The 22,990-nt window shown below is 43.7% G+C and overlaps 1 protein-coding gene across 1 annotated transcript in view; it reads right to left on the bottom strand.

Annotated features, from left to right (window-relative positions):
• ccdc33 (coiled-coil domain containing 33) overlaps nt 1-22,990 on the bottom strand; it is a 355,995-nt gene that overhangs the window by 114,023 nt on the left and 218,982 nt on the right. Inside the window, exon 13 of the mRNA XM_063070154.1 lies at nt 20,410-20,637. Within this exon, the coding sequence (XP_062926224.1) occupies nt 20,410-20,637 (228 nt within the window). The remainder of the gene's footprint in view (nt 1-20,409; nt 20,638-22,990) is intronic.

Below are 22,990 nucleotides of genomic sequence, written 5' to 3'. Positions count from 1 at the left end.
GGGCTCCATGTGGCGAAGGCGCTGTGTTAATCAGGTACAGGCACAGTTTACAGTGAACAAATATAAACAGGGGCTCTGAGGCTGCTGAACACGATTAGGCATGGCTGGTGAAATAAGCATATGACCACTTTATTAGGAACCTCCTGTACCAAGTAAAGTTACAGTGAGTGCATGCTCATGGTCTTCTAATGCCGTAGTTCATCCACTCCAAGGTTCGACGTGTTGTGCGCTCTGTAATGATCTTCTACACACCACTGTTGTGACCCACGGATATTTGAGTTACTGTCACCATCCTGTCAGCCTGAACCAGTCTGGCCATTCTCCTCTGACCTCTCTCATTAACAAGGCGTTTTCACCCGCACAACTGCCGCTCACTGGATTTCTTTTGTTTATCGCACTATTCTCTGAAACCTCTAGAGACTGCTGTGGATGAAAATCCCAGGAGATCAGCAGTTTCAAACCACCCCGTCCGGCACCAACAATCATTCCATGGTCAAAGTCGCTTAGTTCAAACTTCTTCCCCGTTCTGATGTTTCATCTGAACAACAACTGAACCTCTTGACCATGCCTGCATCGAGTTGCTGTCACATGATTGGCTGATTAGGTACTTGCATTAACGAGCAGACGTAAGGTGTACCTAATAAAGTGGCCACTGAGTGTATATTCCAACCTAACTGTATTCTAACAAGTTCCTTGGGGTAAGCATCACCAAAAGACATTCCAGGTCCAACCACATTGATGCCAAGACCAAGAAATCTCATTAATGCCTTTACTTCCACAGGAGGTTAAAGAAATTTGGCATGACCCCTTTGATCCTCACCAACTTTGATTGATACACCACAGAAAGCAGCGTATCCAGATGCAACTGGATCCAGCTTGCTCTGCCCATGACTAAAATGACTACAAAGAGTTGTGGACGCAGCTCAGCACATCATGGAAACACTTTCCCTGCAAGGACACTGTCGACACATCTTATAGCCTTGGTTAAGCAGCCAGCATAATCAAAGACACCCCCCACCCCGGACATTCCCTCTTCTCCCCTCTCCCACTCGGCAGAAGATATCAAAGCTTTAAAGCACTTATCACCAAATTCAAGGACACTTTCCACCCCACAGTTATTAGATAATGTTTTATTTTAATTTTTGATGAGGTACACAGGGCAGAATAGACCCTTCCAGCCTTTCAAGCCATGCTGTCCAGAAATCTCCTGATTTAATCCTAGCCTAATCACAGGACAATTTAAAATGACCAATTAACCTACCAACCAGTACGCCTTCAGAGTGTGGGAGGAAACCAGATGACCCGGAGGAAACCCACATGGTCATGGGGAGAACGTACAAGCTCCTTACAGACAGCGATGGGAATTGAACCCGGGTCGTTGGTACTGTAAAGCGCTGTGCTAACCACTACACTATCATGCCACTATAGTATGGGTTCAAAGATTAGAAGGAACAAATTCAAAGTGATGGGTAAAGGCGCAAGTTGGGAATGACAGGGTTTCAGGAGAAGTACATAGACAGTGGTGATTATCTGTGTAAAACTGAAGATGGAAACACATTAGCCAGTGATTTGCCAGGCACTTGAGGGAAAGTAATTTTTAGGGTACGGTAAATGGGATTGAATAATTTGGGAGGAACTCAGCAGGTCAGGATTAAATAAACTATTCTCTGAGGAGCAAACATAGACATGATGGGTTGAATGACCTATTTCATCATGAGAAGAAAATTCTTTACTCAGAGCTGTTAGTTATTACACCAGGATTGATAACGTACCTTCCCATAATGTTGAAGTGTGTTATCACATAACTGAAAACATTTTAGAATTGAACAGCTACTTGCTTCCTCTTCTTAAGTGTTTTGTCTTTATTTTATATGAGATTGTCATGAATGACAAACTGATGGTTTTATCGCAGAACCATAGTCTTGTAACATTCTGTACATTAAACATCAACAGAGCACCAGTATAGCAATGACTGTCTGTCATGTAGACTTAACAGCGTGGTTCCAAAAGCCAAATTTTGTCATCTCTCTGTAATGCTTAAAAGGAATAAAAATGTCATGGCAACCCTGACTGGCAACAAGAACAGAGACTATTCTGTGCAGAGTAGTAAGAAACAGCTGTGAACCATTTTGAGCAATTATGTAGAGAAACGAGAGACTGATTTAATCATGGAATTTATGTTTATTCTCCTTTAATAAAAGAACCAAATAGCTGGTCTGGACAGTGCAACAGAATCAAGGTTGTTCACCAAAGGACAGTGAATGAGAAATATTTCAATAAAGCAATTGAGTGTGTCTGTATGCTCTGTGTACCTGCCTGTGTGTATCTGAGTGTACCTGTGCATGTGTATGTATTCTGTTTGTGTGCCTCTGTATGTACCTGTGTGTGTGTGTGTGTGTGTGTGTGTGTGTGTATGTATGCATGGTGCATGTGTGTGTTTGTGTGTGTGTGTGTGTGTATATGTTTCTGTGTGTGTGTGTGTGTGTGTGTGTGTGTGGGTGTGTTTCTGTGTCTGTGTGTGTCTGTGTACCTGTGTGTGTATGTATAAATGTGCCTCTGTATGTACCTGTGTGTGTCTGTCTGTATGTACTTGTGTGTGAGTGAGTGTGTGTGCACATGTGTGAGCGTGTGTCTGTGTGTGTACACGTGTGTGTGTGTGTGTGTTTGTTTCTGTGTGTGTGTGTGTGTGTGTGTGTGTGTATGTATGTATCTGTGTGTGTGTATATATATGTGTGTGTATGTGTACCAGCCTGTGTGTGCTTCTATGTGTGTATGTGTACCTGTGTCTGTCTGTCTGTGTCTGTATCTGTGTGTCTGTATGTACCTGTGTGTGTGCCTGATGTGTGTGTGTGTCTATCCATATGTATCTGTATGTGTGTGTGTCCGTCTGTATGTGTGTGTGTGTGTGTGTGTGTGTGTGTGTGTATGCATGGTGCATGTGTGTGTTTGTCTGTGTGTGTGTGTGTATATGTTTCTGTGTGTGTGTGTGTGTGTGTGTGTGTGTTTCTGTGTCTGTGTGTGTTTGTGTATCGGTCTGTGTGTGTCTGTGTACCTGCGTGTGTATGTATAAATGTGCCTCTGTATGTACCTGTGTGTGTCTGTCTGTATGTACTTGTGTGTGAGTGAGTGTGTGTGCACATGTGTGAGCATGTTTCTGTGTGTGTGTGTGTGTGTGTGTGTATGTATGTATCTGTGTGTGTGTATATATGTGTGTGTATGTGTACCTGTGTCTGTCTGTTTGTGTCTGTATCTGTGTGTCTGTATGTACCTGTGTGTGTGCCTGATGTGCGTGTGTGTCTATCCGTATGTATCTGTATGTGTGTCTGTCTGTGTGTGTGTGTGTGTGTGTGTGTGTGTGTGTGTGTGTGTGTGTGTGTGTGTTACACATGCATATCTGCATGCTGTGTATGCATGTGACAGAAAAATAGCCAACTAAGGTACAAAGTGTGCCTTAGAAGCAACTATCTGCCGAGCTACAAGTGGAGGAATTCTGCGTGACTAACTAAACATTAGGTTGTTGCCATTTAGTACGTTTACTTTGATTTGAATTCAGTTGACAATCATCATCTTTTGGGACAACTCTATCCCACAGCACCGGCTGGAGGCAATGTAAACATTTGCCAGTATTCAGTCTATTGTGTGGCCCTGTCAGAATGACCCAGTTTCTTCAGAAACCATGAAGTACTTGTCAGCAGCAGTTACCATTCTAAGGTCAGAAGCATGGCAGCTTCTGCACAGCAAGCTCCCACAGATTCAGGGAAGCTCTCTCCACTGCCCTGGAAAATATATCTCCCCCTCTCAACATTCCAGAAATGTCTTTGCTTTGGCAGTAAAGGTTACAGGGGAGAAAGGAGGAGAATGGGGTTGAGGAGGATAATAGATCAGCCAGGAACAAATGGCAGAGAAGATTCGATGGGCCGAATGGCCCAATTCTGCCCAAGGTCTTGCAGTTTCTGTGGGATCTTGCCATGCATTAATGGGTTGCCGCATTCCTTGCATTATAGCCGTAACCAGACTTCAGAAGTACTTCAATGGTTGTAAAGCATTCCGGAACCTCCTTACAGGAATGAGGAAGCACCATGAAAATAGAAACCCTTTTGTTACAGTGTATGTCAATTTTCATCCCTTGTTGGATCACAGTTGAGTTATTATGATTTGTTCCCAATGCACATCACTCACTAATTTACAATGTATTGTGTGGGACTAATATCCAGAAGTCTACTCTGGAGAAGCAAGTTCAAATCCCATCATGATCTGGGACATATGTCAGGGTGCAGATATGTCTCTATCAAAGAAGGAGTAAGGTGCTCCTTCCTTCTGCTAGCCTGCTTGGGAAAGGTGTAGCACCTGCTTAGCACCCCCCCCCACCCAAACTCAGGGCCACGTGAAACCATGGGAGCAGGTGGTGGATGATTCTGTCTGCAGTTGGTGCATATCACTGGTCCTGGTTTTGCAACCAGTGACACCAGATAGACAATCTCTGAAGAGTAGTTATAATGGCTGGGGTGACCTGTCTTGTAAAGACACTGCCCAGAAGAAGGCAGTGGCAAACCACTTCTGTAGAAAAATTTGCCAAGAACAATCATGGTCAAGAGACCAGGATCGCCCACATCATACAACATGCACATAATGATTGAATAAATGAATGGTTAGATAGATATTTAAGAATGGTTATATACTTTATTGATTCCAAAGGAAATTATAGTGTCACAGTAACACTACAAGTGCACAGATATATAAATATACAAATATTAGAAGAGAAGTAAGAAAGAATAAAAATAAGTTACTGTACCTCAAACAGTCTAACAGGAGGGGGTTCATCACTTCCCCAGCTATAGGCTGACTCATTATAAAGCCTCAGGGCAGAGGGTAAGAATGACCTCATATAGCACTCTTTGGAGCAGCACAGTTGTCTTAGTCTATTACTAAAAGTGCTCCTCTGTTCAACCAAGGTGGCGTGCAGAGGGTAAGAAACATTGTCCAGGACTGTCAGGATTTTCCATAGGGTTCCAGCGTGTCCAGTTTGACTCCTATAACAGAGCCAGCCTTTCTAATCAGTTGACTGAGCCTGCTGGCATCACCCATGTTGATGCCATTGCCCCAGCACACGACCTCATAGACGATTGTACTGGCAACAACAGACTGGTAGAACATGTTAAGGAGAGGCCTGCATACTCCAAAGGACCTCACTCTCCTCAGGAAGTAGAGGCAACTCTGGTCCTTCATGTACACAGCCTCTGTGTTGGTGCTCCACTCAAGTCTGTCATCCAGGTGCAGCCCCAGATACTTGTCGGTCCTCACCACATCCATGTCCTCACCATCTATAATAACAGGGAACAGTGCAGGCTTAGTCTTCCTAAAGTCCATCACCATGTCTTTCGTCTTAATGATGTTAAGCTACAGATGATTCAGTTTGCACCATTTGACAAAGTCCTCCACCAAGGCCCTGTATTCATCCTCCCGTCCTCCCTTTATACACCCAACTATTGCTGAATCATCAGAGAATTTTTGTCAATGACATGACTCTGTGTTGTATCTCAAATCTGAGGTATACAGGGTAAACAGGAAGATAGCCAACAGAGTCCCCTGTTTTGCCCCAGTGCTGCTTATAGCCATGTCTGACCTACAGCTCTGAAGCCATGCTAGGTAGTCCATTATCCAGGATACAATGTAAGTGCTAACCTGCAATGAACGGAGCTCTCTACTTCCTGAGAAGACTGAGGTCCTTTGGAGTTTGCAAGCCTCTCCTTCACATCTTCTACCAGTACAATAAGGTCAGAACAACACCATGGGCTGAAGGGCCTGTACTCTGCTGTAACGTTCTGTCTTCTGAGTTCCATGTAGTGAATGCTCAATTAAAAATTACACATAATTTTTTCAAACACAAGGCCAATAATTTTCAGGTGATTGGAGGAAAGTATGGGGGAATGTAAGAGGTAGGTCCTTTGGACGATGCGTGGTGGGTGCGTGGAAGGCCCGGCCAAGGGTGGTGGTAGAGGCAGATACATTAAGAAATGTTTAGATAGGCAGATGGATGATAGAAAAATGGAGGGCTATGTTGAAAGGAAGGATGGATTGGTCTTGGAGTAGGTTAAAATGTTGGCACATCATAAGCCGAAGGGCCTGTACTGTGCTGTAATGTCCTTTATTTATTTATTGAAATACAGCACAGTGTAGGCCCTTCCAGTTGTTCGAGCCTGCAGGGTACAGGAACCGTGGTGTACAAAGGCTGTTGAAAATCTAGAAGAAGAAAAGAAAAGCTTACAAAAGGTTAAGAAAACTAGGTAATGATAGAGATCTAGAACATTATAAGGCTAGCAGGAAGGAGCTTAAGAATGAAATTAGGAGACCCAGAAGGGGTCATGAGAAGCAGGGATTAAAGAAAACCCCAAGGCATTCTACAAGTACATGAACAGCAAGAGGATAAGACGTGAGAGAATAGGACCAATCAAGTGTGACAGTGGAAAAGTGTGTATGGAACCGAAGGAGATAGCAGAGATACTTAATGAAGATTAATGAATACTTTGCTTCTGTATTCACTACGGAAAAGGTTCTTGGCAATTGTAGGGATGACTAACAGTGGATTGAAAAGCTTGAGCATATAGACATTAAGAGGATGTGCTGGAGCTTTTGGAAAGCATCAATTTGGATGAGTCTCCGGGACTGGATGAGATGTACCCCAGGCTACTGTGAGAGGCGAGGGAGGAGATTGCTGAGCCTCTGGCAATGATCTTTGCATCATCAATGGGGACGGGAGAGGTTCCGGAGGTTTGAAGGGTTGCAGATGTTGTTCCTTTATTCAAGAAAGGGAGTAGTGATAGCATAGGAAATTACAGACCAGTGAGTCTTACTTCAGTGGTCAGTAAGTTGATGGAAAAGATCCTGAGAGGTAGGATTTATGAACATTTGGTGAGGCATAATTTGATTAGGGATAGTCAGTATAGCTTTGTCAAAGGCAGGTCGTGCCTTAAAAGCCCGATAGAATTTTTTGAGGATGTGACTAAACACATTGATAAAGGTAGAGCAGTAGATGTAGTGTATATGGATTTCGGCAAGAGATTTGATAAGGTACCTCATGCAAGGCTTATTGAGAAAGTAAGGAGGCATGGGATCCAAGGGGACATTGCTTCATGCATCCAGAATTGGTTTGTTCACAGAAGGCAAAGAGTGGTTGTAGACGGTTCATATTCTGCATGGAGGTCGGTGACCAGTGGTGTACCTCAGGGATCTGTTCTGGGACCCCTTCTCTTCATGACTTTTATAACTGGCCTGGATGAGGAAGTGGGGGGATGGGTTAGTAAATTTGCTGATGACACAAAGGTTGGGGATGTTGTGGATAGTGTGGAGGGCCTTCGGAGGTTAAAGCTGGACATTGATAGGATGCAAAACTGGGCTGAGAAGTGGCAGATGGAGTTCAACCCAGATAAGTGTGAGGTGGTTCATTTTGGTAGGACAAATATGATGGCAGAATATAGTATTAATGGTTAGACTCTTGGCAGTGTGGAGGATCAGAGGGACCTCGGGGTCCAAGTCCATAGGACACTCAAAGCTCCTGCGCAGGTTGACTCTGTGGTTAAGAAGGCATATGGTGCATTGGCCTTCATCAACCGTGGGATTGAGCTTAAGAGCTGAGAGGTAATGTTACAGCTGTATAGGTGGTCAGACCGCACAGTGGTCAGATCCCACTTGGAGCACTGTGCTTAGTTCTGGTCACTTCACTACAGGAAGGACGTGGAAACCATAGAAAGGGTGCAGAAGAGATTCACGAAGATGTTGCCTGGATTGGGGAGCATGCCTTATGAGAATAGGTTGAGTGAACTTGGCCTTTTCTCCTTGGAGCAGTGGAGGATGAGAGGTGACCTGAAAGAGGTGTATAAGATGATGAGAGGCATTAATCGTATGAATAGTCAGAGGCTTTTTCCCAGGGCTGAAATGGCTAACATGAGAGGGCACAGTTTTAAGATGCTTGGAAGTAGGTTCAGAGAAGATGTCAGGGGTAAATTTCTTTTCGCAGAGAATGGTGAGTGCGTGGAATGGGCTGCCGGAAATGGTGGTGGAGGTGGATATGCTAGGAACTTTTCAGAGACTCCTGGATAGGTACATGAAGCTTAGAAAAATAGAGGGTTATGGGTAGGTAACTTCTAAAGTAGGTACATGTTCGGCACAGCATTTTGGGCCAAAGGGCCTGTATTGTGCTGTAGATTTTCTATGTTTCTTTGTTTCTAACCTCCAATTTAATCCTAGCCTAGTCACATGACAATTTATAATGACTAATTAACCTACCAACCAGTGCGTCTTCAGAATATGGGAGGAAACCAGAGCACCCGGAGGAAACCCACGCAGACATAGGAAGAATACACAAATTCCTTACAGGCAGTGGCAGGAATTGCACCCAGGGCACCTGTACTGTAAAGCGTGGTGCTAACCACTATGCTACCGTGTCGCCCTATGTTAGTCCTATCCCATTTGTCATAAGTACGTTGAAACGCATGCTGCTAATAGAAACTCAGCTTTACAAGATCGATACGGCAGAATTAGCTGCAGTGATGAGCTCTGTAGGTTCAACTGCCTGTTATGGACAACTTAATTACTCTCTTCCATGGTTTATTGGGAAATGGTTATAGTTCAAAAAGACTCAGTACAATTGTGGGACAGGCTCAGTGTATACAACTCACAAAGTTGGCTGCCTAACTGCCTTAAACCCAGCTGGTCTTTGCTGATACAGATGTTTAATTGCAAATTCACAAGGTTCAGATTAGAAAAGAGTACATCAGAATTACATCTTATTTAACAGGTATAATAGGGTTTAGTCAATTTTTATCTCAGTCTGTTTCCTTCAGATAAGTACATTATAGCACCAATTTTAGATATTAATGATACTGTGTTGTCTGACTTAATGATAAGATCCATTCGCTGGAGGATTTGAATTAGCCAATGTTCTGGGTTGATCATATTACACTCCAGACACAGAAGATGTTACACTTATGTAATGTCTTATCACATCTTGCAGAAATGCCTCAGTCCTTTCACAGAATGTGAAATGTGGTGATTGGTATTATGGGCAAGGCATGACTCACTTCGAACAGGCTCCTCATTGGCTGCAAAGTGCAGAGGTTAGGAAATACTCTGTACACAGGAGTGTAAAACCAAGAGGCCTTTCAGCCTTCCAAGTTTGTTCTACCACTCAATGCAGCACCATTCAAACTGTGTCTTAACTCAATTTGCCCTGATAGGAATCTGATAGGAGAGGAGAGTGGACCATGGGAGAAAGGGAAGGAGGAGGGGACCCAGGAAGAGGTGATAGGTAGGTAAGGAGAGGTGAAATACCAGAGTGGGGAACAGAAGAAGGGAGAGGGCGGAAATTTTTTTTTACCCAGAAAACTAAATCAATATTCTACCTGTATGGTTGCTCCTCCACCCTGAAGGTGGCCTTATCATGGCACAAGTGGAGGCCATGAACCGAATGCTCTCAGCGTTTACACTAATGGCACAGTACCGTAGTGGTTAGCGTAACACTTTACAGCACCAGTGATCACTGTTCCATTCCCACTGCCGTCCGTAAAGAATTTGTACATTCTCCCTGTGACAATGGATTTCCTCTGGCACTCTGATTTCCTCCCACATTACAAAGGTGTACAACTAGTGTTCTGGCCTCTAGGGGCACAGTCCATTTTGTATGAACAACACTTCCTGTATGTAAGCTGTTTTTACATCATTTCCTGCGTGGGTTAATTTTGATTTTGACTTGAAGCACGTATGGTAGGAAGACAATCATCTTCATCCACTCTTTATTTGCGCTTAAAACAGCAATATCTTTTCACAAGTAAGTTCTTATTAAAAACTCTGAAGAAAGCTTCCGGTTCAGGTGATTGTTGAGAAACAGTTTAACTCGCTGGCTTGCGACGGCAGTAGACTGCAAAGATGACTCGTCTTCAAAGGCATCACCCATGGATTGGAAACGTGCCTGAATGCTGTACACGACAATGTCAGCTTCCAACCTGAGCAACGTCAAACGGCAAACTCTGGAAGTCTGTTTTGAATGTGGTACATCGACTGCATCTTTGCAACACTCAAGCAAAAGCACAATTAGCATAGCTGCAGCATGAGCCCGTTGCAGAGCTGAAGTGGCAAGAATGAGAGCAGAGTACGTGAGCACAAAGTTGAAATGCGAATGGGGGAAACTCGCACTGACGTGGAGAAAGCCCATCGAGTGTGCTCAAGGATGAGCGTGAAGTTGAAGCTGTCATGCAGAGACAAAGGTGCATGAAGCACCAGCTGACTTAGACAGTGGTGGTCGTCTCTCTAGGAAGCTGAAGGAAGAACTGACCATTGTTGTAAGCCATGGTTGCTCAGCAGTGGATGAAACCAAAGCAGAAGAAGATAGGAACATGCTTCACATCAAATTTTTCCCCAGTCCTCCTCCTGAACTTGCATCCTTTGCTTCAGATTCGACCCCAAAGAAAAATGAACCTTCATTTAAGGTAGAAAGTGAGAAGTGCCCAAAGCCACCCAACGTGGAAACACATGGGTGTTCACCACCTAATAAACAGTATACCAGGGCTGAACGGTGCACCAAGTGTATCAGTAGCTCACCTTTCAGCAGAAGCTACGAGAGAACCAGCTGCAGAGCCCTCACTCACTACGCCAGGCTGTGGTGATAAATCACCAGTGGATAATAGTTTGAGTGAAATTCTGAGATTGGCCAGAGAAGCCCTGAGGCAGTGTCAGTCTGAACGTGGACAAGACAGTCATCCGGAGAGTGGTGGAGCAACTAAGGAGGGTAGCAAAGGGAACTGGAGAAACAGTTACAGTATATTGCAGAACACAAATGGACTCACAGTGCAGCAAACACCAGTGGTCTCCAGGAAACGGGACCAAGAACCTATTGACACTTCAGAGGTAACAAAAGTAATCACATTCATAAAGTGACAGGTGTTAAAAGTGCTGCCACCTCTACCCAACTAACGTATAAATAGAGTAAATGCAAGCAGGATTTTTCCAGAGGTTAGGTGAAACTAGAACTATAGGTCATGGGTTAAGGGTGAACAATAAACTGTTTAAAGGGAACTTCTTCACTCAGTGAACGGTGCCAGTAAACTGTTTAAAGGGAACACTCACAACACGCTGGAGGAACTCAGCAGGTCAGGCAGCATCTGTGGAAATGATGAGTCGACGTTTCGGGCCGGAACCCTTCGTCAGGACTGAAGGGGGAAGGGGCAGAGGCCCTATAAAGAAAGGTGGGGGGAGGGTGGGAAGGAGAAGGCTGGTAGGTTTAAAGGGAACTTCTTCACTCAGAGAGCGGTGCCAGCAAAAGTGATGGATTCAGATTCAAAGTAGTCTGGGTGAAGGTCGATAGGACAAGGCAGATTAATAGTTGGCATGGACTAGATGGGCTGAAGGGCACGGTTCTGTGCCATATTGTTCTAATACTATCTTGAAAAATCTAATGATGGGTAACTGATCTATTATAGTTGCGTGTACTGAGATACAGTGGAAAATTTAGTTTTGTAAACTATCTATACAGATCTATATGAGCTTTGACGTTGTACAAGGAAAAGCATTAACAGAATGCATAATATAGTCTTATAGCTACTGCTACAGAGAAAGTGCAGTGTAGGAAGAAAAGGAGATGTGAGGAACACGATGATGTAGAGTGAGAGATCAAGAATTCATCTTTATTATACAAGTGGTCCATTCACGAGTCTCATTAGACTGATTAATGAACTCTAGATCTCCAGGGGCAGCATGGTAGCTTAGTGGTTAGCATAATACTCTACAGCTCCAGTGATCAGGGATCAGGATTCAATTCCCGCCGCTGCCTGTAAGATGTTTGTGTGTTCTCCCCGTGACCACATGGGTTTCTTCCCACTGCTCCAGCTTCCTCCCACATTCCAAAGACGTACAAGTTACGGTTGGTAAGCTGTAAGCATGCATGCTGGTGCCAGAAGCTTGGTGACACTTACAGATTGCCAGACTATCCTCCCCCCACACCCAACACATTCTCAGACAGTGTTAGTCGTTGACACAAGACAACACATTTCACCGTATGTTACAACGTACATGTGACGAATAAAGCTAATCCTTATCTTTATCTCTGACTTACACTTACTGGTAAAACCTGTACCTTTGAGTTCAGTAATATGGATTTGGGAAGTAAGACGTTACAATGTACATTTGATGTTTAGCAATTATTTGTGAAAGTGGCATTGACATTGTGAAGGTGTCAGATGGCAAAATGCCAATCAAAGCTCTTGGCATTCAGCACTTTGAACAGCTCCCACTTTGACATTACAGTCATCAAATGTGCTGGAGACAAAGCTTTGAGTGACTTCGCTAACCGTTGAAGCGTACAGACTCTCAGCACGCTTTTCCTCCCCCTCTCACCAGCTCAGGCAGCTTTCAATTATTTCCCTTTGTTCTCTGACAGGCTCTGCAGTGGCTAAGGAGAGGTGAGAGGCGCCTGAAGGGATTTTTTTCCCCTTTTTGTATTATGGCACAAATACCAAAAGACCAAGAGCTTCAGATGGAGTGGAAAGAATCTTAATAACTGTAGCTGTAGCCCACAGGCAGCTCAGTAAGTGTGTGTGTATATATATATATATATATATATATATATATATATACATATATATATACATATATAAATAAAAGGCTCTCAATCTCTTAGTGACACTAAGCACCTTAATATCTGATGTTTTAAACCTCTGAGTTCCTCAGAGTTGACTTCATAGAACATACGTAGAACAGTACAGCACAGTACAGGCATTTTAGCCCACGATGTTGTGCTGACCTTTTAACTCACTCTTAAATCAACCTAGCCCTTCCCTCCCACATAGCCCTCCGTTTTTCTTTCATCCAAGTCTCTTAAATGTCCCTGTATATCTGCCTCTGCTGCCATTCCTAGCAGAGTATTCCGCCACAGCTACCATTCTCTGTGCAAATAAAAACTATCTATGCCATCCCTCTACAGACCAGATTTGAAATATTGGACCTTTTCTCTGAGGAAGAATGTGCTGACCCAGGTGGATCACAAAAACAATCACAGGAATGAAAGGATTAACATATGAGGAACGCTTGATGGCTCTAGGCCCATTCGTGATGCAGTTCAGAAGGATGAAGGGGGTACCTCATTGAAACCTACCAGATTCTGGAAGTTCCACACACACATCATTCTCTGTGTAAAACACCTACCACTGACACATTCCCCTATACTTTTATCCAATCACCTTAAAACGATGCCCTCTCTTATTATCCATTGCCTCTTTAGTTTATGTCCACTGATGAACTCAGATAGATGGCTGGTACCCTGTAAATAAGCTGGCAATCACGGTAGAGTCAAGGGACAATCTTCATTTATACTGCACCCTCAGCAGAACGAAATGATGGTATGAAAGGCAATCCTCAACCTCGACCACATTGGCTCCCACAGCATAGTTCAGCACAGCACTGCAGACAAAGGCCCTCTTCCTGTGCTCGATATTCTAGTGCATTAAAATCCCAATATCCCAACATATTGGGACTAGCCGATTTTCCAGACTATTGGATGTTACGCCATTTAAAACAAGCACACTGAGCATTCATTTTGAGAGAACTAGGACTTAAAAGAAAAAAAAATGTACTGCTGAGGATTGGTAAGATCACATTTGGAATATTGGCCCCTGTTTCTAAGAAAGAATGTGCTGACACACTCAGAGGGCGGTACGAATGTGGAACGAGCTGCCAGCGGAAGTGGTGAATGTGGGTTTGGTTGCAGCTTTTAGGAGAAGCTTGGATAAATACGTGGACGTGAGGTGTTTGGAGGGTTATGGTCGAGGTGTGGGTGAACGGGACTAGGCAAGCAGGAGGGTGTATTTCTATGGCACTGTATGTCTCTATGATCTAGGAGTTTCACTCGAATGATCCCAGAAATGAAAAGATTAACATATGAGAAATAGCTGATGGATCTGGTCCTATACTCAATGTTCAGAAGTGTAAATTGAGATCCCAGTGAAATCTACCAGATAATGAAAGGCCTGGATAGAGTGTTCATGGAGAGGATGTTTCTATCAGTAGGAGAGTCTAAGATCAGAAGACATAACTTTAGCCAGAGAGTGGTGAATCTCAAGTTCAAGTTTATTGTCCTCTGTTGGTTGTCCATCATATCCAACAGTGACAGAACTGTGGGGGAAAGATTTTAAAGTGGAGAAGCTATTGCAGTATGGCAGTTCCACTCTCTTGGCATTGGAGGTCTGGGACCACTGGATCTCACTGTTATCTGCTCAGACTGCCGGAGCTGACTTCCCACGCTAGGGCAGGAATATCCCTGTCTCACTGTGTTTAAGGCCCTTTGGTATATTGTCATCTGACTGTACATATATACAACCAAACAAAACAACATCCTTCCGGGCCACAGTACACCCATATAACATATATCACACACAGCACATAAACCAAAATATTACCATAAATACTGTAAGTTAAGAAGATATAGTGCTATAGAATCAATTGCCACGGATGGCTGTGGAAGCCAAGACATTGGGTATACTTAAAGCAGAAATTTTTAGGTTCTTCATTGGTAAGTGGGTTAAACATTACGGGGAAAATGGGGTTGAAAAAATAAACCATGATATTCTTATGCTTATATCTCTTAAGGTCTTATTTCACTTTCTGTTGTGACATGTTACGTAATAATTTTTCTATTATTAGAGAATGGGTAAGTTCAAATGAGATGTGTGGGGAGATATTTTACACAGAGTGTGGTGGGTGCCCGGAATTCACAGCCAGTGGTAGTAGTGGTGAAGAGAGGTTCAAACAAGATGTTTAACAGGCTCTTAGATAGTTACACGATAATACAGAGAAGGGATATGGATAATGCAGAAAGGATTAGGAGTCATTAATTAAGTTTGCCACAACTAATTAAAAATAGGACCAGAGGACACAGTCTCAGAATAGAAGAATGTCCCTTTAGACACAGATGAGAAAGAATTTCTTCAGCCCAAGGGTGGTGAATCTGTGCAACTCATTGCCACGGCTGTGGAGAGCTAGGCATTGGGTATATTTAAAGCAGAAGTTGCTAGGTTCTTGATTATTAAGGGCATCAAAGGCTATGGGGAGAAGGCAGGAGAATAATGTAAAATAAATCAGCCATGACAGAATGGTGGAACAGACTCGATGGGCTGAATGGTAGAATTCTGCTCCTATGTTTTATGGTCTAACATCGAGGGCTGAAGGGACAGTCCCCGTGCTGTACTGTTCACTGTTCAATGTTCCATGAAAGCGGATGATGTGAGACTTGGTTCATTTAATGAATCGTTCCTGTTCATCCAAGGTCTTGTAGACAACTCACACCAGGACCTTGTTTGAAAAATGCACAAAATAGCAGCTGGCTAGTTCATGGCACCCTTTCTTGTAAGCCACTAGGATGACTGCTTACTTAGAAGTGTCTCTTAACTACCAGAGGGCAGATAACACTGGCCAGTTACCTATTTTGATGAAGTGGTGCTCCCCCCCAGAGAGGAGGCATGGACAAATACATCAGAACCCTTTCAACTCAGTTCAACAGCTGTCCCATTTCTTGCTAAAAAAAATCTCAATCTCAAAATGGCTGCCTTTGATAGGTTTGTTTGCAGGAGATTGATATGAAACTGGCAAAGTTTGGGACAAGAGTCACAAGTTTACTGATATTGACAGATGGATGCTGAATGCAGAGTAACCTGCATCTCCTATTTTAATATGCTTGCATAGCCAGTACGTCTCTTTTTAACGCCTCAATGAAATTATTGAATACAATACAAAAGCTATTCAATGCATCTCAGTACTAATGACAATGATGGGCCAAAGGCTCTGTCCCTGTGCTGCACTGTGTCACCGAGAATAAGTGGCAGCTGTGAAAGCAGAAACTGTACAACCAAAAGACCTAACCACTGACCACAACCACAACATGTCCATGCCCACACTACACCAGAATATGTGGATCCTGGATCAGTCTCTAGTCTACAGCCACCTGAGGCCCCACCAATAAGCAACCCCTACGGAGAGGATCATACGCAACTCCAGTGATTGCACTGTACTACACTACTACATGTCTATGACCCTACAGGTTCCCATTCTTGGTGCCACTGAACAGTGTTGGGAGGGGTGAGAAGCAGAACTCTAGTTGGGACTAGACTGACCAAATGGCTGGTGACTGTGACATAAATTCCAGGTGATCCATGACCCCCCCCCCATCAAACAGAACATGCCATCTTCTCACTGCTAGCATCAAGAAGAAGGTAAAAGAGTCTGAAGACACACACTCAACATTTCAGGAACAGCTTCTTCTCCTCTGCCATCAGATTTCTGAATGGACAATGAACCCATAAACACTATAGCGATCGTTACATTTAGTTAAGCATGATCCAGAAGCCTATTTGCTGACTTGCTACTTACCTGTAAGACAGATAATTATTTCAGGTTCTTATTATTTAATTGATAATTGGTTTATTATTGTTACATGTACCAAGATACAGTGAAAAACTTTTCTTTGCATGCCATCCAGACAGACCAATCCATACGTAGAGGTAGCACGAAAGGGAAAAGCTTTGACCAGGTGGAGGAGCAGACTCAATGGGCTGATTGGTCTAATTCTGCTCTTATGTCTTATGGTCCTAAGGTTTGATGGAAAAGAAACAAAATGCAGAATATAGTGTTACCAATACATGGAAAGTAGAGTGTGAGAATATATACATATATACATAGTGGTTGTCCACCGTGTCCGATGATGACAGAAAAACTGTGTGGGAGAGTTTTTAAAGTAAAAAAGACATTGCACGGGGGCGGTTCCACTCTCTCGAACTCAGAATCTGGGTTCAGAGGTAAGAACAAACGTCACAAATTAGGGTCTTCCTTGGTTGCAGTGGATGACCATGAAGTCTTCTGTGGCTTGTCACGCCCTTCACTCTCCACAGAATGTTGCAGAACCACCTTCCTAGCCATTGGATCCTGCTGTAGACCTCATCCGCCCAATCCGCCAGAGCTGACTTTGTATGCAAGGACAGGCATGTCCTTATCTCGCCAGGGTACGAGGCCGCCGGCTACCCACACCTGGGTTAGCCCACCTGTTGATGAGGTATACTGGGGTGTGGCCACTGTCACATGCAAACAGCTACTTAGAGCCACAGGTGAAAGCTGAGTGTCCAAAGGGAACCAACAACGAGTGAGCTGCCCCGGAACGGACATGACAAGCCTCTTGTCCAGAGGTGCTAACCCCTCCCCCACCCCACCAGACTCCATAAACAGTATACTTCTTATTGTAATTTATAGTTTTTTTATTGCAGTGTACTGCTGCTGTAAAACAACACATTCCACAACGTATGCCAGTGATATTAAACCTGATTCTGGTTCTGGATTGGAGGAATGTGGATCCATGGAGCCAACAGGTCATTCGCTTGACAAACCCAGCTCCTGTGCCAACTGCCAGTGTGAAGGGTGTTCTGCTGACGCTGGTTGCTTGTGCAGATCCAGATAGATCAGAAGCTCGGTGGTTCGCTTTCAAACATCTCCCAGAAACACTTAGATGTATGTGAACACAAGCAGATGTACTCAATATTAGGAAGACTGAGAAATTTAGTATGGACTTCAGGGAAGGGAAGTCAGGAGAACACACACCAGTCCTCACCGAGGGGTCAGTGGTGGAAAGTGTGAACAGCTTCAAGTTCCTGGGTATCAACATCTCAGTGGATCTATCCTGGACCCGCCATATTGATGCAGTCACAAAGGAGGTATGCCAAAGACTATACTTCATTAGAAGTCTGAGGAGATTTGGTATTGCACCAAAGACTCAAGCAAATTTCGACAGATGTATAGTGGAGAGCATTCTAATTGGTTGCATCATCCCCAGGTATTGGAGGGGGGGCATTGCACAGGATTCAAAAAGCTACAGAAGGTTGTACACTCAGCCAGCTCCATCATGGGCATCAGCCTCCCCACCAATCAGAATATCTTCAAAACACAATACCTCAAGAAGGCAGCATCCATTATTAAGGTCAGTTACCATCCAGGACATGCCCTCTTTGTATTACTACCATCAGAGAGGAGATACACTCAACATTCTGGGAACAGTTTAGAAACATAGAAAACCTACAGCACAATACAGGCCCTTCGGCCCACAAAGCTGTGCCGAACATGGCCTTACCCTAGAAATTACCTAGGGTTATCCATAGCCCTCTATTTTTCTAAGCTCCATGTACCTATCTAGGCGTCTCTTAAAAGACCCTATTCTATCCGCCACCACCACCATTGTCGGCAGCCCATTCCACACACTCACCACTCTCTGAGTAAAAAACTTACCCCTGACATCTCCTCTGTACCCTCTTCCAAGCATTTTAAAACTGTGCTCTCTAGTGCTAGCCATTTCAGCCCTGGGAAAAAGCCTATAACTATCCACACGATCAATGCATGTCATCATCTTATACACCTCTATCAGGTCACCTCTCATCCTCCGTCGCTCCAAGGAGAAAAGGCTGAGTTCACTCAACCTATTCTCATAAGGCATGCTCCCCAATCCAGGCAACATCCTTGTAAATCTCCTCTGCACCCTTTCTTTGGTTTCCACATCCTTCCTGCAGTGAGGCAACCAGAACTGAGCACAGTACTCCAAGTGGAGTCTGACCAGGATCCTCTATAGCCTTAACATTACCTCTCGGCTCCTAAACTCAATCCCATGATTGATGACGGCCAATGCACCGCATACCTTCTTAACCACACAGTCAACCTGCACAGCAGCTTGGAGTTTCCTATGAGCTCGGACCCCAAGATCCCTCTGATCCTCCACACTGCCAAGAGTCTTACCATTAATACTATATTCTGTCATCATATTTGACCTATTAAAATGAACCACCTCACACTTATCTGGAATTGAACTCCATCTGCCACTTCTCAGCCCAGTTTTGCATCCTATCAATGTCCCACTGTAACCTCTGACAACCCTCCACACTATCCACAACACCCCCAACCTTTGTATCATCAGCAAATTTACTAACCCATCCCTCCACTTCCTCATCCAGGCTATTTTTAAAAAATCATGAAGAGTAGGGGTCCCAGACAAGATCCCTGAGGCACACCACTGGTCATCAACATGCATGCAGGATATGACTCGTCTACAACTGCTCTTTGCCTTCTGTGGGCAAGCCAGTTCTGGATCCACAAAGTAACGTCCCCTTGGATCCCATGCCTCCTTACTTTCTCAATAAGCCTTGCATGGAGTACCTTATCAAATGCCTTGCTGAAATCCATATACACTACATCTACTGCTCTTCCTTCATCAATGTGTTTAGTCACATCCTTAAAAAAAACAATCAGGCTCATAAGGCATGGCCTGCCTTTGACAAAGCCATACTGACTATTCCTAATCATATTATGCCTCTCCAAATGTTCATAAATCCTGCCTCTCAAGATCTTCTCCATCAACTTACCAACCACTGAAGTAAGACTCACTGGTCTATAATATCCTGGGCTATCTCTACTCGTTTCTTGAATAAGAGAACAACATCCACAACCCTCCAATACTCCGGAACTTCTCCCATCCCCTTTGATGATACAAAGATCATCACCAGAGTTTCAGCATCTCCTCCCTCGCCTCCCACAGTAGCCTGGGGTACATCCCGTCTGGTCCCAGTGACTTATCCAACTTGATGCTTTCCAAAAGCTCCAGCACATCCTCTTCCTAAATATCTACACGCTCAAGCTTTTTAGTCCGCTGCAAGTCATCCCTACAATCGCCAAGATCCTTTTCCGTAGTGAATACTGAAGCAAAGTATTCATTAAGTACCTCTGCTACCTTCTCTGGTTCCATACACACTTTTCCAGTGCCACACTTGATTAGTCCCATTCTCTCACGTCTTATCCTCTTGCTCTTCACGTACTTGTAGAATGCCTTGGGGTTTTCCTGAATCCTGTCCGCCAAGGCCTTCTCATGGCCCCTTCTGGGTGTCCTAATTTCATTCTTAAGCTCCTTCCTGCTAGCCTTATAATCTTCTAGATCTCTGTCTTCTTCCTCCCCTCCACCAGCAGATTTCTGAATGATCCATGAAATGAACGATAACCATAATCTCACCATTTTGCTCTCCTTCTGCACTGTTCATTGATTTTTATATGCAGTATTTCTTATTGTAACCTAGAGATATTTTATGCATTGTATTGTACTACTGCCTCAAAACAATAAATTTCATGACATACATCAGTGATAATAAACCTGATTCTGACACACAAATAAAGAGACACAGATATATTGTCACATACAGACACAGACACACACACTCAAACAGACAGTGGGATGCTGGAGAGAGATGAGAAAATTCTGCAAATAAAAGATGCAGTGTCCTAGAAGATTGACACTGTTTGCTCAAACTTCCATCAATCCCAAAACAATATATTACACATCTTTTGTTGTACCTTCACATGTGGTGCTGGTGGTAACTGTGCTGTCCCTTGCGGGGCTGGCGATGGGGTCCGCTCTTCTGTCTTTGTCAGGTGATGCCCCGAGGAAGTGTCAGGGTGGACAGCAGCCAGTGCACTGCTTGTGGTTTGTTGGTGCTTCACGCTGTGGGAGCTCCTTAGGGTTTGTTCTCCCACAGTGGGCACACGGGAGGGATGAGTAACAGCAAGGATCGAATCTGGGCGCTGAAAGGTAGAGAGAAACAGTTCAGGTAGTTACTTCAACTACAGTTGGATAGATTGGACCTTGCACTGAGCCAGAAGGCTGTGCACAAGACCCAAATCAGAAACAAGAATCTCCTCTGGCATTCAAAGTATTATCAAAGTATGTATGTTACCTTAAGCCTCATTTTGTTGCAGGGATTTACAGAAAAAAAGAGATACAATAATTTTTTACAAAAAAAAACTATACATAAACTTACACCACCAGGTTCAGGATCAGTTATTACCTCTCAACCACCAGGTTCCTGAACTAGAAGGGATAACTTTACTTAACTTCACTTGCCCCATCACTGAACTGTTCCCACAACCTATGGACTCACTTTCAAAGATTCTTCATTTCATGTTCTTGGTATTTATTGCTGATTTATTTAATATTACTATTATTATTTATATTTCTCTTTCTTTTTGTAGTTGCACAGTTTGTTGTGTTTTGCACACTACTTGTCCGCTCTGTTGGTGCAGTCTTTCATTGATTCTATTATAGTTATTAGATTTCTTGAGTATGCCTGCAAGAAAATAAATCTCATGGTTGTATATGGTGACAAATATGTAATTTGATAATAAATTTACTTTGAACTTTTGAATAAATGAAGACTGACAAACACCAATGTGCAAAAGAAGACAAACTGTGTAAATAAAAATAATACCAAAAACAAGAGTTGTAAAGAGTCCTTGAGAGTGAGTCCGTTGATCATAGTCAGGAGCTTGATGGCTGTAGGATAATACCTGTTCCTGAACCTTGTAGTGTGGCACCTAAGGCTTCTGTACCTCCTTCCCCATGGTAGCAGCAAAAAGAGGGCATGGCCTGTATAGTGGGGTATTTGCTGATGGACACTGTCCTTTTGTGCCAGCACTCCATGTAAATGTACTTAAGGCTGGGGAGAGCTTTGCCTATGGTGGATTCCCTGTAATCCACCAGTTTCTGTGGCCTGTCCCACTCTGGGCATTGGTTTATCCATGCCCAGCCATGATGCAACCAGTTAGGATGCTCTCCACTGTATATTTATAAGGAATTTTAATAATTTTTTGGTGACATGCTGAATCTACACAAACCTCGAAGAAAGTAAAGTTGCTGCTGTGCCTTCTTTGTGATGATACTTTTTGTGTTGGTCCCAGGGCAGATTCTTTGATGGTTTAATGCCAAGGAATTTACAGCTGAGAGTGGAAACCACAGTATTGCTGTGCAGTCTTACAACAAAACATTGAAGAAGAACATCATAGTCTTGCACTGAAGTGCAAAGAATCCCATGACATTAATCTGAAATATTCTCACTCCTGTCCTGACCAATATTTACCATACAACCAATATTATGAAAACACTGAGTGTAAGTTAGACACTGCAAATACTAAAAGCATTCAGACCTGAAACATCAACTGTTTCTCTCTCCACAGATGCTGTCTGACAAGTGTTTCCAGCTTTTTCTGTTTTTGTGTCATGATAATTTGGCTGCCTATCTCAAATAAAGTGTCACAATTACTGTGGAAGTGCAGTGCAAGCAAACAATAAGATGCAATATCATAACGAGGTAGATTCTGATGTCAGGGGTCCGTCTTATTGTACCATTTGATATTCTTATGACAGCAGAGTAAAACCTGTCCTGAGCCTGTTGGTATGTGCTTTCGGACTTTTGTATCTTCTGCCCGCTGAAAGAGGGGAGAAAAGATACTGTCCTCTGAGTGTGTGGGGTCTTTGACGATGCTGGCTGCTTTACTGAGGGAGCTAGAAAGATAAGTACATTGAGGTAGTACTAGCGAAAGTGATAACAGAATGCAGAAGAGAGAAAGTGCAGTGCAGATAGACAATAAGGTACAAAGACCATGACAAGGTAGACTGTGCAGTCAGGAGTACACCTTCAAGTGTAGGATTTAGTGGGAATTGTTGGGAATGTGGGGAGACTCAAACTGGATCAGTGTAGAATTAGTGTACATGGGTGTTTGATAGTTGGCTGAAGGACGTACACATGCTGCATGGCTCTATGACTATTTACATCAGAAGGTCATTCAGCCCACTGATTCCCAGCTCTCAGAGCAAGCCAATCAACTCCATTTCCCTACTTTCCCTATTTCCCACTCCCAATAACCCTCGGACTCTTCTGCACCGGAGGCAAAGTTAAGCAGCCAATGGACCCATGGGAGTAAACTGGAGCCCTCAGGGGGAATCACACCACGTGGCTACAGAGAGCACGTGTAAACTTCACAGAAGCAGTGCCCGGTCAGTATCAAATCCAGGTTGTTGGAGATATGTGAGAACAGCACTAACTGCCTTGCACCCAACTGTATTTTTAAGTGGAACAACCAGTATCCGTGGGCAGAGAGA

The sequence above is a fragment of the Mobula hypostoma genome, chromosome 18 (assembly GCF_963921235.1).
Source record: "Mobula hypostoma chromosome 18, sMobHyp1.1, whole genome shotgun sequence".
Lineage (NCBI taxonomy): Eukaryota > Metazoa > Chordata > Chondrichthyes > Myliobatiformes > Myliobatidae > Mobula > Mobula hypostoma.
The sequence above is the reverse complement of the archived record's forward strand: the minus strand, read 5'-3'. Positions and strand labels throughout refer to the sequence as shown.